We start from the raw sequence: 17242 nt of genomic DNA on the forward strand, positions 1-17242 counted from the left end.
TCAGGGCCCTCACCCCTTTAGCAGTCTTCTGTCCAAGAGCCTTAAGACAGAAGTCCTTCAGGTTTCCATAGGGATCAGAAAGCAGTTCTTTGAACTGCACATCATAGAAGAGGTTGGCCCGAAAGCAGGGAGTCTTGAAAGTGGCAACCGGTTGCTTCAGGTGCAGGGCAGCAAACACATCCTCTTGGACCTGCGGGGTGGCTGTGGCAGTCAGAGCCACACACGGGGCATGTGCCAGGCGGGAACGGAGGGTACCCAGACGCAAGTAGTCAGGACGGAAGTCATGCCCCCACTGGGAAACGCAATGAGCTTCATCCACCACCAGGTAGGAGAGCAGGTGGCGGGACAGCAGTGAGTTCAGGGTAGGCTGGAAGGAGGCCGAAGCCGCCATCTCCGGTGTGATGTACAGAAGTTTGGTCTGTGGCTTTTCTTGCTCCAGGTCCGAGAGCAGCTCCTTCTTTTCCTGTGCTGAGAGCTTTGAGTTCAGAGAACTCACTCGTACCTTCAGGGCCAGCAAGTGGTCCACCTGGTCCTGAGGGAAGAAGGGAAACAGGCCACAGAGCGGAGGACACAGTGGTAAATGTCATCTTAACTCGCTGGGCATCTCCCAGCCATAAATGCCCTCCCCCCAACCTCCAAGGTCTTCTCTCTGCATACAAAAAGTTCAGAGGGTGAAGTGGGTGACAGCACAGGCTCTGGAGACAGACAGACCTGGCTCACTTAATCGCCACATGCTCTTTGACTGGCTCTTAGCCTCTGAGACTCAGTTCTCTCTCTCTCTCCCCCCATCCCTCCCTCTTGTAAAACTGGTAACTATCTAATAGGATAGTTGTTAGCATTAAGTGAAATTTTACACTGCAGAGGTGAAGTGAATGCACCTAAGGCACTCAGCACAAAGCCTGAGACCTCGTGAAACTCAGGAAGCACTGAAGCACTGTTATTCCGTTTCTCTTCATGGTGGATGACTCTTAACCACATAGCCACACTTCCTCATTTCTGATTCTATCAGCCCATCTGCAAGCCTTAAATATAGCCAGAGGGGCAGAGCAGATGCTGACAACATCCCAATCAGTTTATATCATTTTAGCTCTCTGCCCGTCTGCATCTTCTATCCTGTCAAGAGTGCCCATGTGTGTACATGACACAGTGTCTATGTGTATACAGATAACATCTCCACACTCCTCTGGGTGAAAGGTAACAAAGGAGAGACTCTGGGCCATCAAAATACAGAAAACTCATTCATAACCTGCCAGAGTGATATGCACTAGTGGCGATGATGACACATTTGGACAATTCAGAAACCTGATATAGAAAGGAAAATAGGCAAATCAAAGGAAATAAAAGGCCAAAGACCAAACAAATGAGACATGACATTCCCAGCTGGAAAACAAAACAAAACAAAAGCCAAAACCAAACAAACAAAAAGGCCCACCTTCCCCTAAACTTTTTGGGTTACTATCTTCATCCCCCTAAGGCTCACCTGAATCAAAGCAATGAGTGGAGAGATTACAATGGTGATGCCTTTGGCCAACACAGCAGGAAGCTGATAGCAGAGGGATTTTCCTGCCCCTGTGGGCATGCACACAAACACATCCTTGTCACCTGAAAAAATACAAGATAATGATATCTAAATGCTTCCTGCCTTTTATCTTTTTCCTTGTCAAGGCTGCTGAAAACTAAATGAGACTGTAGGGAAAGCGCCTAGCAGAGTGGCACATGTAAAGGTAATAATGCTAATTTCCTTCCCATCCTTCTTGTGCTAAGGACAGAGATCCAGAGAGATTTGGAAATGGGCACAAACCATTTCTAGTAATGGCAATGACAACCATAAGGGTGAAAAGTCTGAGTCTGTTGGGATATGGATGATTGAATTAAACAGCCATGAAAGTTGAATACTTCTAGATGGAGTGGGTATACCTGTGGAGACATGGAAGCCACATCACTTAGAAGACTTTTGCATAGGGACGCCTGGGTGGCTCAGTCAGTTAAGCGTCCAACTTTGGCTCAGGTCACAGTTTGTGGGTTCGAGCCCCGCATCAGGCTCTGTACTGACAGCTCAGAGCCTGGAACCTGCTTCAGATTCTGTGTCTCCCTCTTTCTCTGCCCCTCCCCCACTGGCTCTCTCTCTCTCAAAAATAAATAAAACATTTTTAAAAATTAAAAAAAGACTTGTTTATAAACGTTACAATGTAATTAGTGTTACATTGTTACTACCCTCTTGATAACTTCCATTGTCAATATGTATCAGATTTATAATATTATTACTCCTTCCTTCCCTATTTGGGACGGAGACCACTCAATCTTCAACAAAGGGCTTAGAAGGTCAAAGACTGGATTAGGCCATTCCTGCCACTCCCACTACTGCCTACACACAAACGAACATGAACTGAAATCTATGAACTGCTTTCAAAGACAATCTGCAGCTCTAGCTATGAAATGTAAGAACCAGAACAGCTGGGTGATTCTACCAATAAAACCGCAAGTTTTAAGTGACAAATCTACAAGATTTCCAGCAATAATTATGGACCAAGAGTGGGGAGGTAGGAAGGGTCAGAAAGAGTGTTGGTACCCTCCATGGCAATGCTACAGTATAGCCAGCACAAATGTAAACACAGGTAGTTTTAGCAATGTTACCTTTCACTACAGCCATGGTCGCACTCTCCTGTAATGGTGTCTTAAAAGAGTCAAACCCAAAGACCTTCTTCAACGTGCTCCGGACTCGACGTTCAGGGTCAAAAGAAGGGTGGGTGCTCATCTTAGCGACAGACAGTGGCCAAAAGTTAAGGCATATGGTTGCGATGAAAACCCCCTGTTCTGCTTTTAAAATACTGCTTATTTTTCTCTAAGTAGAATTTGCTTTATTACTCTCAAGCAGTATATTATTTCCAAGTAACATAGCTCCAGGTGAACACCCTCAAGCAACATATTCCTGGGCAATTAACATGTCCACTTCTATGCTGAAGAAAATAAAAAACATTGAACTATGCCATGCCGCGGTATGGCACGGAGCTAGAAATCAGATCATGAGAAGAAACACAAATGTCTTTGGAATCCTTTGGAGAAGATGGAATTGTTTTTCTAAGATCCACCTTCTGCTCCTTTTATAAGTGCTGCTATCACGGCCATTCTACCCCGACCCCTTCTTCCCACCTCCTGGAGGAGAGCTCATCGCTTTTCTTCCTCTAAACCCCCGTTAGCTCTTTTCTCCCTTCCCCAGCCGAACCCTCCCTCTCTTCACCCCAAGATATCAGAGCTGGCGGTGGGCCACCCCGGAGCGAAGGACTCTTGCCGGGCCGCTGTTGCCCGCTGGTCGGGAACTACTCGAAGACCCCCATATACCACCCCAAACTCTGAGAAGCCAAAAGGCTGGGGATTCAGTGTCAGCTAAAACCCACACAACCTTACATCCGTCGCGCAGTGATGATGTCACGGCAGCCTGGCGGGAGGGGCGGGGCCAGGCCCAGAAACGGCCGTTTTGATTGGTTTCTGGTCAGGAACCGGCGCGGGTTCTCCTGGGATAGGAAAAAGTCGCCTTTCCGCACGGAAGTCGGCTTCTTTGAGTCATAAGACTGAGGCGCGCCGGGAGTAAGATGGCGGGGAAGAAGAATGTTCTGTCGTCTCTGGCAGTTTACGCGGAAGATTCAGAGCCCGAGTCCGACGGCGAGGCTGGCGTCGAAACAGCGGGCAGCGCGGCTGGTGAGGCCTGAGTAGGGAGCTGGAAGGGGAGAATCAGGTGTCTTGCTCGGAAAGCTGCTCACCTAGCAGGGCGGGAGGGAAAGAGATGGTCATTGTGCCCCAGGTATCGGGCCCCGGAGCCCCGAAGCGCGATCGAGACCCTGGTTGGGACAGCGTGGACGCCCTGGAGTAAGAATGGACCATCTCCTTCCGTTGATTCGGTTATTCTGCCGTAACTTAATGAAAGTCTTCTCCATGCCGGGCATCGTGTTGGGCATAGGGACGGGCGAAAGATGGAGAGGATCCAAAGCTACGGATCCACCACCTGTTCCTTCTGGGCTCGTTGTGTAATGGGGGGAGCGATGCTTTGGGGGGAGGAGGTCTTTGGGTTTGACTCTTTTAAGACACCATTACAGGAGAGTGCGACCATGGCTGTAGTGAAAGGTAACATTGCTAAAACTACCTGTGTTTACATTTGTGCTGGCTATACTGTAGCATTGCCATGGAGGGTTATAAACTTGTTAAGTTTATAACTTTGCATTAGGAATGTGCCCTAGACTCATATTGGAGCTTTTAAAAATCTGGTCTCGCTGGCGAGAGTAATTTGTAGATTTGGGGTAGAATCTGGTCATTTTGTAGCTTTTTAATACTCTTCAGTGATTCCAGTACTTTGTAGGCTGTTGAAGCCCATCAGTGATTTTGTTGCCCTACTCAGGTTGAGAATCACAACGTTAGGAAATGGGAACAGATTTCTTTGGCATCATAGAAAGGGCAGCAAGCTACCTAACATATCTAGGACTTCCTTTCCTCATCTGGAGGTTAGCTACTCTCGGTTTTGCATGCCCTCTTCCAGTCAAGAGGTTCTCTGGTGGTTTCCCAGTAATTGTAGCATTTTGTATTTTTCTTGTTGTTGCTTGTTTTGGTTTAAACATAGAAGACTTTGCTTCTCAAGTAGGTATGATTGGGAACCCCTCTCAGTGCCCCCAGTTAAAATTCCTGTTCCTAAAGGAGAACACAAAAATGACGGCAACAGAGTCTTTATCTTGTATAAGAAGACAAGTTCTGGTGCCTCGGATACAAGGTAGAGATACACATATCAAAAGAGGTTTTCCAGGGGCGCCTGGGTGGCTTAGTCGGTTAAGCGCCCGACTTCGACTCAGGTCATGATCTCATGGTACGTGGGTTCGAGCCCCGCGTCGGGCTCTGTGCTGACAGCTCAGAGCCTGGAGCCTGCTTCGGATTCTGTGTCTCCCTCTCTCTGCCCCTCCCCTGCTCATGCTCTGTCTCTTTGTCTCAAAAATAAATAAAAACATTAAAAAAAATTTTTTTTAATTAAAAAAAAAAAAGGTTTTCCAGGCCCCTGAGTGGCTCAGTCGGTTAAGCATCTACTCTTGATTTCAGCTCAGGTCATGATATCAGGGTCATAAGCTCGAGCCCTGTGTAAGCTTAAGATTCTCTCTCCTTCTGCCCCTCCCTTGCTGTCTCTCACCCTAAAGAAAAAATAAATTAAAAAAATTAAGATAAAGAGGTTTTTAAACAATGTGCGGTAATAGTTCAGAGAAGAGAAGCCTTCAGTTGGCATACGAGGTGGATTAGAAGCATGAGAGAAAGGCGGTGCCTGGGTGGCTCAGTTGGTTAAGGATCCAACTCTTGGTTTCAGTTCAGGTCACGATCTCGTGGTTCATGAGCTTGAGCCCTGCATCAGGCTCTGCGCTGACAGCACAAAGCCTGCCTGGGGTTCTCTCCCTCTGCCCCTCCTCCACCCTGACTCTCAAAATAAATAAACTTAAAAAAAGAAAAGCATGAGAGAAAGGATTTAGTAGTTGGTTTTCTTCCATGTTCTTTTAATGACTTTATCTATTGTGCTCTTTCCGAAGGCAGTTTCTGGGCCTATTCGAAGGCAGTTTCTGGGCCTATTCACGGGCGATTTAGGCTCCCCTTTGATCTTCAGAGATAGTTCTGGCCATTCTAACCACTGAAAGGTTGTCTTTCATTTTTGTATGCATTTATTCATTTTTCTTTTTCCCTCTTTCAGAGGAAAAAGGTGGATTAGTATCTGAGGCCTATGGAGAGGATGACTTTTCTCGCCTTGGAGGTGATGAAGATGGTTATGAAGAAGAGGAGGATGAGAATAGCAAACAGTCGGTAAGTCAGTCTCTTCCCAAATCCAGAGTTGTTCAAAGCACCATTTCATTTGTCAGAAACTTTCTGAACTGTACCGACAGTGTTCCATTCCATGGCCAACGTCATTTCCCCCTCTTCCCCTCCTCCCCCCCTTTTTTTGTTGGTATCAGTTGAAAACTGAAAACGAAATTTGTTTTCATCTGGACCATTTTGTATTAACTTTTGAATTGAAATTGGGGGGAAAAGACAGTGGACTATTCTGTTTAACCCAGATATCAAAGAATGTTTCATGTTCATTTTCTTTGCTAAGATAATTTATTCCATTTGTGACAACACATTCCTCCTAACTGATTTGTTATTTATATCTGCAAAAACCTCTGTGTTATTTTTAATCTTGGTTTAAATCTTTCAGCTTATTAAAAAGATTAGGAAGGAAAACTGTTTAGCTTTTTATTTTTGGTTTGATCCTTCTGAACTTCTTTCTTGACATCTTACTTGGCACTTTTTATCAGAGTGCCTTTGGTTCTTGAGCACAAATCTTGCCTGACGTTTAATATGTGCTGGCAACAAAGAAAGCTGTCTTAATTAACCGGAAAGCCTGTCGATATACTATCACCTGAACCTCATGAGCCAGAATTTAAAAGTAGAGAGAAGACAAGGGTTCAAGCGGGGGCTTAGCACAAAGATATACTAAGTGAAATCTGGATATAGAGTCTGGCTCTTTAGCAACACCGTTAATTGAAACAGTGTACTTTATTATTTGTTTGAAAGCTTTCTTATGCATTGATATGTAATTGTTAGCGTTAAAATGCTTTCTAATGAAACAAAAATGCGTTTTGTATTTGATGCTCTTTTGGAAGATATTTTCGTGCCCTTAGCCCCACCATTAATGCTGATGATTCAGAATTGACTAAAATTGTTTAGAAAAGCTTTGCAAATTGTTTTCTTTTCCTGACTTTCTTACATGCACACATACTGGCTTAACACCATAACTGTTTTCTTCAATAATTTTGCATGATGTGTTTCTGAAGTGTTGTTCCACATTGGCTTTGCTTAGAATTTTCATCATATTTACACTTTATTTCATATTCTAGTAAAGTCCTCTCATCAAATTCCAATACAGACGTTCTAAAATGTGATTGTCTTTGGCTGAGCTACTTCTCTGATTATTTGGTGTGACTGATTTCATTTTAAGGAAATCATGGAGATTGCATTTAAACCCTTGGACTCACTGGCACCTGACAGGACAATTCAGTCTCAAACTCATCAGTATAATCTGTTCGAGTCTCGCGGGTGATGTTTATGTTAACATCTGGGGCGCTATTTATGCTTGGGTTAAGGTGTAGCTCGATTGAAAAAAGCAATTTCAAATGAAACTTAATTTTTTTTCCTGGGTGTTAACTTAAAAGGCTTTTGTGCATTGGGGTGTTCTGGGAGCAGATGTGGATATAGCTCCCTAATAGGGTAGCTGATCGTTGACCTTCACTGGCATTCAGTGGAATGGTGGGCTAGCTTGTGTGAGGCCAGTGCACGCTTTGGAGAATGCCTTGTTCACATGGTGCTTTGTGTCAGGCAAGCTGTTTGGATCAGGAACAAGACTGGGGAGAACGGGTCAGTGGCAGTTCTGTGAGAGCCTGGATGGAGGCAGGGTCTGCTCAGCTGAGACCCAGGAAAGGCTGGCTGTTGCTCTTTAGTCCTTCCCTGGGTCACTTGCCCTGGTCATTTGATGCCTGTCTTCCTGCTGTTCATGTAGCTGTGAATGTTCCTGGGCTGGAGTGCCGGGGTGTAGTTATACGTGGGTCGTGGCACTCCGACCGTGAACAATGTCACGGTAGATCTGAGTCCAATGTATTTGTGTGTGTGAAAGTCAAAGAAGGAAGAAAGGTTCACGTTCCTGGTTTTAAATAATTGATACTTCATTGAAAACACTATGCCCTTTTTATCCTGTGGGGCCTGGTCTTCTTTTCTGAAACATGACCGCCTTTTTCCATTTTTATATATGTGATTTTTAATCTCAGGCATTTTCATCGCTGTAGACTGTGGCACTGCTGGAGTAACGACTTTGAGCTGCTAATGTCCTCCCTCCCCACCCCCGGAACATCTCCTTCTCCCCTTCTCTTTCTCTAGTTCTGGGTCATAGGGCAGGGGAGGGGTTCTTGGTGGGATGGCCCAGGCTGGGTAAGTTACTCCAGCCCCTAGTTATGCATGTGAGAACCCTCAGGCCCACTCCTTTAAGCTTAATCCTCTAAATTCTTTGTCTTGTAGGAAGATGACGATTCAGAGACTGAAAAACCTGAGGCTGATGACCCAAAGGTATTTGGTGTTGGCTGTGGTGGGGTGGCTGGATGCGAACAAGGCATTGTAACATTATGTCTCAGTTCCTGTGTCTGGTCAAGGTTGGTCCCACTAACACACCCTGCAACCACGTGTAAATTTTCTGGGATGAAACTAGCTTTCTAAAGAAGCCTGGAGGTCACCATGGAATGAGGAAGTCCTGAGGCAGTTTGGATTTCCAGAAGCACAGATAGTGCCTTATCTCCAGACTAGAAAGGGGAGAGGCCTGGCTGAGTGTAGCCACCTGCCTGTGCTCTATAGCCAGGTGAGCTTGGTGGGGTCACTGTCCCTGCAGGTGGGTTAGACGTGGGAATATTTCTAGAATCAGGAAGCCCTAAGGGCTGCCCTTTGTACTCTTTAGTCATCTAGGTCAAAGTGAGGTCTCCCCAGCTGTTGGAGAAGCTGCACCTAACTCTTACTTCCTCCGGCTGGTACCCATCCACTCTTGGGTAAACAGAATGGTCTTTCAGGTGTATCCTTCTGATAGTTCCTTCCCAATAGCAGCTGAGAGTAATTAAAGACATTTCCTGTCATGCTCCCTGACCTATTGTGATGATGGTTAAGATCTCATGCCCCCGTCCCCTGCAAGTAGGCTTACTGTGCTATGCACTGGGCATCAGTATAACTGTGCTTGTTAAGAACGCGGTCTTTAGGAAACATTTCTCTTTCAAAGAGGAAGTCTTAATTCCATCACTCTAGGCCTGTGAAATACGGGCCGACTTTTGTGATTAAAAACTGCTTTGAAACCAACTGAAGCCTTCAAGGCAACGTAGTGAAACTCTAGAAAATGGTCCCAAATTGTAATCAAAATGGTAGTATGTCCAAAAATACAGTTCAAATTTGAACTGGTTCTATGTTTGGATAGAACTGTGGTGACCATTGGAATAAACCCCGTGAAAAGTTGTGGATGATGCAGATAACACATTTCATCAGGAAAGGAAGTTTGGGCATCAGCATGCAGAAAGAAGAGAATATTGAGCCCTAGGCACAGCAAATGTCACTCCTTTCTGTGCCAAGTAAGGAACCCAGGCTTAACTCACGCAAGCACTACGAGCAGGAGGGTGGACGTGTGGCCTGGATCACAGGTGGCCATACCTCTGCTTGGGCTCGCAGAAGGAAAACGGCCAGTAGTAGCAGGAATCTTCTGTCTTAGTAGTCGGGAGTGTGTGGGCCTTAGAGCCCACGCGTGAAGTGAACCCGAGGAGCTGCCAGGTGCTGGGGCTTCAGTGTGAAGGGAACGGAGGCAAAAGGCTCAAAGGCCTCCTGGGGAAGTTGGCTGGAGAGAAAGGTGCAGGTACTTTACTGTCAGCCCTTCTGGAAAAAACAGCAAATCTCCTGGGAATGAGGAAGAACAGCCAGGGCTGGGGGTGAGGGGGACAGAATTGGGAAGTTTGTTGATGTGTCTTCTGCTCAGTCTTTCTTGGAACCACATGAGGGTTGGAAAGACACGTTTATACTTAACCCCTTGACTGATGTGCTTTATTGTATTTCATTCAGTCATTTGAACTTTTAGTCTGGTTGTAGAATGAAAAGCTTTCTGAGACAGTTTTTGTTCTTAGGGAGCCCTTGGAGAACAGGACAGAACCTACTCTCACAGTAACTTGACATAGTTCTTTTGGAGGCTGAGTGTGGAAGGGGTCAGACAGAGCTCTCCCGCTCAGAGATCCTCAAGTCCAAAAATCATGAGTGTTAGTGGCATCTCCAAGGACTAGAAACAGTCCCCAGCATGAGTCTTCTGTGCTCCCATGCCTTAGTCCTGGCATTGGCTTCCTCTCTTGCCCTGAACTGGCATCAGACTATCTTGAGGTAGTGGCCTAGACCTCAAACGCCTCCCAACCCTCCCTCTACTCCGGATCTTTTCTGGCGCATTTAATTGGCTTTTAACAATGTTTTTATCTTCCACATCTTGAATTTTGAATATTTCTGCCTTCGGTATGTGAAATTTCTAACAATAAGAATATGTCACCAAGATGGATTAGGGGTGTCATTTATTTTGGTTGTGAATGGATTGATGTCATAACTGTCTTTTCCACCAGATGGCACTCCTTCCTGCCTTGGCCTTTTTTTTTCTTTTTTCTTTTTTATTTATTTTGAGAGAGAGAGTGCAAGCGAGGGGGGCGGGGGCAAAGGGAGAAGGGGAGAGAGAATCCCAAGCAGATTCTGCACTCTCAGTGCGGAGCCCGACAAGGCCTTAACTATGAACTGTGAGGTCATAACCTGAGCTGAAATCAAGATTCAGATGCTTAACCGACTGAGCCACCAGGCACCCCAACTGCCTTGGCTTTTTAAAATCTGCTTTTGATTTTTTACTACAGCAGTTCTCAAAACATTTTGGTGCCTTTACACAATTAAAAGCTGAGGATCCCAAAGAGTATCACTTCATTTAAAATTGAGAAACATTTGGGGTGCCTGGGTGGCTCATTCGGTTAAGCGTCTGACTTCGGCTCAGGTCATGATCTCGTGGTCCATGAGTTCGAGCCCTACGTCAGGCTCTGTGACAACAGCTTGGAACCTGGATGGTGCTTTGGATTCTGTGTCTGCCCCTGTTTCTGCCCCTGCCTCACTCGTGCTCTCTCTCTCTCTCAAAAATAACATTTTTTTTTAACTTGAGAAAATTTTTAAGTATTTTTTAATGTTTATTTTTGAGAGATTAAATAACATTAAATTGTTTTTAATTGAGAAAATTTTTAAATATTTTTTTAATGTTTATTTTATTTTATTTTTTTTTTAATTTTTTTTTTAACGTTTATTTATTTTTGAGACAGAGAGAGACAGAGCATGAACGGGGGAGGGTCAGAGAGAGGGAGACACAGAATCTGAAACAGGCTCCAGGCTCTGAGCTGTCAGCACAGAGCCCGACGCAGGGCTCGAACTCACGGACCGCGAGATCATGACCCGAGCTGAAGTCGGCCGCTTAACCAACTGAGCCACCCAGGCGCCCCTTTAATGTTTATTTTTGAGAGAGACAGAGACAGAGCGTGAGTGAGACAGGGGCAGAGAGAGAGGCAGACACAGAATCCAAAGCAGCATCCAGGCTCCGAGCTGTCAGCACAGAGCCTGATGCGGGGCTCGAACTCACAGACCGCGAGATCATGACCTGAGCCGAAGTGGGACACTTAACCAACTGAGCCATCCAGGCGCCCCTTAAATATTTTTTTGAGGTTTATTTATTTATTTTGAGAGACATAGAGTGAGCGGGGAAGGGACAGAGAGGAAGAGAGAGAATCCCAAGCAGGTTCCACACTGTCAGCACAGAGCCGGATGTGGGGCTCGAACTCACAAATTGTGAGATCGTGACTTGAGCCAAAACCAAGTTGGACACTTAACTGAGCCACCCAGGTGCCCCAGATATTTATTATTTTAAAATAATTAAATCCATTACATGTTAATATAAGTCACATTTTAACAAAAAATATTGCTGAAACCAAAGAAACTGAAACTAAAAACACAAAGACAGGCATTGGGTCTCCTAAAGGTCTAACATCCAGTTTAACGGACAGCCAGCTAGGTTCTCTTAAGTGCTTCTGCATTCAGTCTATTGCAGTGCGTTGTTTTGGTTGAAGTAGTTGAAGAAAATCTGGCTTCACACACAGGGCATTAGAAAGAGGACAAGTATCTTAATAGCCCTTTAGGTGATTGTGAATCTTCTTCTTTGATACTAGATCAGAACTCAACAGGCAGTGGTTTCCTAAAAATTAGTTGCACTGTAGGATGTGAACCCTTCTCAGTGAACTTTCTGTCGTCTGCTTCATTAACCTCCATGGGTCTGCCTTGCACTCTCAGTGGCTCTTTTAGCCACACTGGTATTGCATCCTCTGGCACTGGTGACATGGAAAATGTTGGTTCACTGAGATCTACAGTGATGCATTTTGTCTTATAATATCCAAAAAATTATATTTGTTAATGACATTACCTATCTCATCAGACAAGCCATTAAGTTGGAAAGCTGTCTGCTCCCAGTGGGGATGTATACATTTTCTAAGATGCTAGTTTTTACTTGAGATCTTGAATTGCTTCATTTTTTTAGGAACCGTCTGCCAGTTACTCAAATCTGACTAAGCACCGTCATTCTTTCAAGTAAAAATGGCATTCTGTGAAGAAAGCAACTAGATCAGCTTGTAACTCCCTCACTTAAGTGCTTTTCCTTGAGGTAACCATTGGACCTCAGTGAGCAGCAGAGGTGTTTATGTGACCTCTCATGTCATCACACAAAATGCAAAAAAATAATAATAACTAAATTTGTACTCAAAGGTCAAGACTTAATAAGGCGAATCATTTTTACTGCTTCCCCAAGGCTATATGTATATATATATTTTTTAAACTGTATTTATTTTGAGAGAGAGGGAGAGAACCAGCGGGGAAGGGGCAGAGAGAGGGGACAGAGAATCCGAGGCGGGCTCTGCCCTGACAGCATGGAGCCCGATGTGGGGCTTGAACTCAGGAACCGTGAAGTCATGACCTGAGCCGAAGTCAGAGGCTTAACCGACTAAGCCACCCAGGCACCCCAGCACCAATGATATTTTTAAGTGAAATTGGCTTTTTTGGTAACTGAGAGTGTCCCTACGGCCAAAACTCAGTGCAGCTGCCTTGATTTGTTCTAAAAGGCCAGCAGTTGCCCCCCATTGCTCCTGCCAGCGTAGAACAGTGAAAAAGGCAAGTGATGTCTTAGTACTAGGAAAGTAGTTTTGACCTTACAGACCTCCAGGGGTCCACAGATCAACTTTGAGAACCACTCTTCTTCAGAAGCCAGAATTTTGGGTCAGTCATACTAAGTAGTTGTTTGGTGACTATTTCCACTGCTCTGTAAGTGTCCAGTGAGCTGTCAGCCCTGCGGGACCTTGAGCTGCCGTGAGGGGGGTAGCGTATCCAGAGTAAGACAAGACAGCCCCTCTGGGGTGGAAGTTAAGGTTCTGGAGTCATAGACCTGAATCTGAATTCCAGCTCTCCTTGGAGAAGTCCCTTAACCTCAGAGTTTGCCGCCTGGGAAATAGGCTTTTTTTTTTTTTAACATTTATTTTTTGAGAGAGAGAGAGTGTGAGGGAGGGGCAGAGAGAGGAGACAGAGAATCCGAAACAGGCTCTGCACGGTCTGCGCAGAGCCCAACACGGGGCTTGAACTCACAAACTGTGAGAGCGTGGCCTGAGCCGAAATCGAGAGTCAGTCGCTTAACCAACTGAGCCACGCAGGCGCCCCAAAAACAGGCATCTTCAGAAAATCTGCCTCATTCATTTTACGTGAGTTAACTGAGTAAACCTGAGTTGGTAATTAGCTTAATAGTGTCGGCATGTCCATGTTCAGGAGCGTTCGTTGCAGTGACCTATGCTTGCTTCCCAGGCTGGTCACCCTGTCATTGGGCTTGTGTGGGAATATCGAATTCCACATTTAGAAACTGGAATGCACTCAGAGGAGAGCAATCATGAAGGTGAGGGGACTGGAAACCACATCACATGAAAGGTTTAGGAGCTGGGAGAGGCAACCAGGGAGGAGCCTGCATTGTTATCTGTTGTTTGGAGGTCTGCTAGAGGGAGGGGAGGTGGAAGCCACGGGCTGAACTTGAAGCAACATACAGAAGAATTACAGGGACCGCGTTTGTCTTCACATAACGAAGAACTTTTTGTCATCTCTGACCAAACGTGGGCTAAGCTGCTTTTTAAGGTAGTGAGCTCCCTGTTTCTGGACCTTTTTCAAGACAAATTTTAAGAAAGCATTTGTCAAGAACGTCCTAAAGAAATTTGGGGGTTGGGGATTAGACTAACCCCCCAATCAGTTTCCTGGCTTGAGTATTACGGATAAGCCAAGTTGAGTGTTCCCTAACTTATTGTCTGCCACCTTTAGAAGGTACAAGTGTAGAGTACAAAGACTGGAAATTGCCCTAATTTTTATCACTCTGATGTTTGGGGATACCTCTGAATGCAAAGTCCCATATTTGGGGGGTTGAGTAAGAAGTGATAACTCCCGGGGTGCCTGGGTGGCTCAGTCTCAGATAAGCATCCAACTCGATCTCAGCTCAGGTCTTGATCTCAGGATCATGAGTTCAAGCCCCGTGTTGGGCTCTGTGCTGGGTGTAAAGCCTACTTAAAGAAGAAAAGAAATGATAACTCCAGACCCACCTCTAGAGAGAGCCTTTGGTCCTGATCCATCCACCTGAGGAGGAGGGATTGAGCTCTGGGTGGCTGAGTTTGCCCTTAACTAGAGAAAAGATGGTGGCTGAGCATTCCACGGGAGGCAGAATGCTTCGACACTTCTGTTCCGTCATGTGTTTTCCTCTAACTTCAATTTTCTGGTCTTACCTCCTCAGTAAGCAACCCGACTCAGCCCGACTCAGATCTGACTACTCAACAGAAGGTGGCACTGCTGTCCTAGAAAAAGTCAGAGCGGAAGTGGCAGACCTCTGTTCAGCTCTTTAATGCAGGGACAGGGGTGCCAGATGGCTTAAGTGTTTCCTCCATCTGTTTGCCCTTGGCATATGGGCTTCCTTTTCCCACTCTCCTTTGTCTGTGTTCTACCTCGGTTGCCCTGGAACGTTTTCCCTTGTTTATTTTTTTCCCCACTCCCACAGTTCCTGTGGATGAAGGTATTTCCACTGGCTTACTGTCTCTGACACACCCTTCCTTTGAAAACAAACACGGGCATTGATGACCTGGCACGGGAAAGCTGGAGCGGCCCGTTGCCAGCTAACTGGGAGGGCTGGCTTCGCTATGTGGGGTGGGAATGCCGGCCTCCCTGAGGTGTTGCAGTCCCAGCTTTGACCCAGGGAAGGAATCCTCTTGGCCCAAAGAGCAAACATCTGTCAAAACAAAATAGCCTCTCTGGGTCAAGAAGGTGGCATCGGGTAGGGGAGAAATGGTTCCGGCATTTTTTAAAAGATGTGCATGCATAATCCTAGTTAAGACAAAACATTTTTAAGATTCTTGGACCCCGAAATTAGTGCAGAAATGTGAGTTCACACCTTCGAGCCAGGCTAGTGGACTTGGACTCAGAAGACCTGGGTCGAGCACAGGCTTGGCTTCCCTCCAGCTGTGGGACCACAGGCACATAGCTTCGGCTGCCCTCGGCTCATCTCTGATGCCCGCTTTACCAGGTGATGGGATAGCTGCAAGAAAGGATGCATAAGGCCGTGTTTTTCACAATCTAAAATGCAGTTGTTGGCACTCCTTGGCCTTTTAGGCAAAACTGAGTCGGGTCAGATGTCCTCATCCCGTATGTCAGAAGTTGTCACATTTTCTCAGTTCGTAGCACCCTTGGCGTCTCAGGAATTTTTCACAGAACTCCTAGGCCAGGGGTGCCCCGCTGGCTCAGTCAGTGGAGCGTGTGATTCTTGATCTCTGGTTTATGAGTTCAAGCCCCATGTTGGGTGTAGACATTACTTATAAATAAATCTTTAAAAAAAAAAGAAAGAAAGAACGAACTCATAGGCCAAAAGAAATACCTAACAATTAGCTCTAGAGAATCAACACGACAATCCTCAGAATTTGATAGCCACTTGAAAAAATACACATGAATTTGTGTGGTATCTGATAGATGTTGAGTAATGCTGTGTTTTCCTTGAAATTTCATGTTGTGTGCACCTTTGTGAATTTCCTGTAGCTCCCTGGGGGTGCCTTGATGGCAGTTTAGGGACTGTGTTGGTAGATCGTCTCTGAGTTCCAGAGCAAAGGGACTTGATGAGTCCTTACTTACCCTCCCCAGAGACCTTGGCTCGGCCAAGTAAGTGGGTCTCACCTTTGGTGACTGTACATAACACACTTGAATTCCTTTAAGAAGGTCAAGTGTCTCAGTCGCCAAGTGTTCTTAATTGGCTTGCAGTCTAGAGGAAGGATTTGCTTTGGGGTAGAGCTGACTCCGTAATCTCCCACTGCTTCTCTTCTCCAGCCTCTCCCCCTACCCAGCATTGTTACTGATCTTTGCAAGTTTCAGAATGCTACGCCTGCGGACTGAAAACTGCCCAGGGAGCTTGTTTCCGACGAATTCGTTACAGACCACTGATTTTTTTTCGGAGAACTTCCAGGAACCTGCTGGCAGTTGCACGTGGGCAGCGCTTCTGGTTGAAACCCTCGATTCTCTGTATCAACCATGTAAGGAAAGAGGCTCTGGAACATGTGCCAGCTTCTTCAGGACTGCCACAGCACACGTTTTCCCATTTGGGCTTTGAGCGTGTTCACTCTACCTCCAGGACTTTGAAATCAGAGAGGGAGATGCTCAGGCTTTTCATAAGCAAGCAACATAGGGTTCTGTTCATCATGAAGGACACCCAGAGGGGCGGGTTGTATGGTGTGGTTAAGGATCCACGAGTCCCTTTGTAGCCTTCACGCGTGGGTCATCGTGTGCCTTTGCTGGGTGAGCTCTGGGAGAACCCACACTTGTGGAATGGTCTACTGAGAATTATTTTTCAGGATGGTACACCGAAGGTTATCTGTTAGAGCATAAACTTGGGCTTTTTCTTAGAGTTCTTTGACTTGGAAAGAATTGCATGGTACTGTTTTTCTGGTGGTTACCTTATCAGGGGTTTGTTTTGATTTTATTGTCAAATTATTATAATAGCAAGAATTGAATATTTTGAAAAAAAAGTCATCTAATTCCACAGTCCTCTAACAGGTGTCCCATTTTCCTTCTTCCATCTTTTTGTTTGTCCGTATGATAGCGTACATATATTTCTATCTGAATATTAAATGTTTTCTGTGTTGTTACAGTCTGAGCAATTATAATAGCAGGACATACCTGAAAAATGAAAAGCTAAACACTTAGGGGTGCCTGCGTGGCTCAGGTGGTTGAGCGTCCAACTCACAGTTCAGCTCAGGTCATGATCTCATGGTTCCGTGGGTTCGAGCCCTATGTCAGGCTCTGTGCTGACAGCTTGGAGCTTGCTTGAGATTCTCTCTTCCTTTCTGTCTCTGCCTCTCCCAAATAAATACATACATACATAAATACTTTGAAAATTAAAAAAAAAAAAAAAAACTAAACACTTAAAGGGTCACCTAGATGGCTCAGTCAGTTAAGCTGCCGACTCTTGATTTTAGCCCAGGTCATGATCTCACAGTCAGTTTGTAAGTTTGAGCCCCCATGGGGCTGTGTGCTCACAGCGTGGAGCTAGCTTCAGATCTTCTGTCTC

At 45.6% G+C, this 17242-nt stretch overlaps 2 protein-coding genes across 4 annotated transcripts in view; one reads left to right on the plus strand and one right to left on the minus strand.

The window, feature by feature from the left end:
• The window catches only part of RECQL5 (RecQ like helicase 5), a 35301-nt gene extending 31897 nt beyond the window's left edge, over positions 1-3404 (minus strand). The window contains exons 1-4 of the mRNA XM_042914761.1: positions 3249-3404; positions 2635-2769; positions 1481-1602; positions 14-532 (exon numbers count right to left, since the gene is read on the minus strand). Of these exons, the coding sequence (XP_042770695.1) occupies positions 14-532; positions 1481-1602; positions 2635-2755 (762 nt within the window). The 5' untranslated portion in view covers positions 2756-2769; positions 3249-3404. The remainder of the gene's footprint in view (positions 1-13; positions 533-1480; positions 1603-2634; positions 2770-3248) is intronic.
• Positions 3405-3554: 150 nt separating this feature from the next.
• The window catches only part of LOC122206044 (SAP30 binding protein), a 37040-nt gene continuing 23352 nt past the window's right edge, over positions 3555-17242 (plus strand). For 2 of the 3 annotated variants that reach the window (XM_042914789.1, XM_042914790.1), the window contains exons 1-3: positions 3555-3696; positions 5711-5820; positions 8065-8112. In XM_042914789.1, the coding sequence (XP_042770723.1) occupies positions 3591-3696; positions 5711-5820; positions 8065-8112 (264 nt within the window). In that variant the 5' untranslated portion in view covers positions 3555-3590. The remainder of the gene's footprint in view (positions 3697-5710; positions 5821-8064; positions 8113-17242) is intronic. The other variant, XM_042914791.1, reaches the window with a different exon arrangement.

The sequence above is a fragment of the Panthera leo genome, chromosome E1 (genome assembly GCF_018350215.1).
Source record: "Panthera leo isolate Ple1 chromosome E1, P.leo_Ple1_pat1.1, whole genome shotgun sequence".
NCBI classification, from domain to species: Eukaryota; Metazoa; Chordata; class Mammalia; order Carnivora; family Felidae; genus Panthera; species Panthera leo.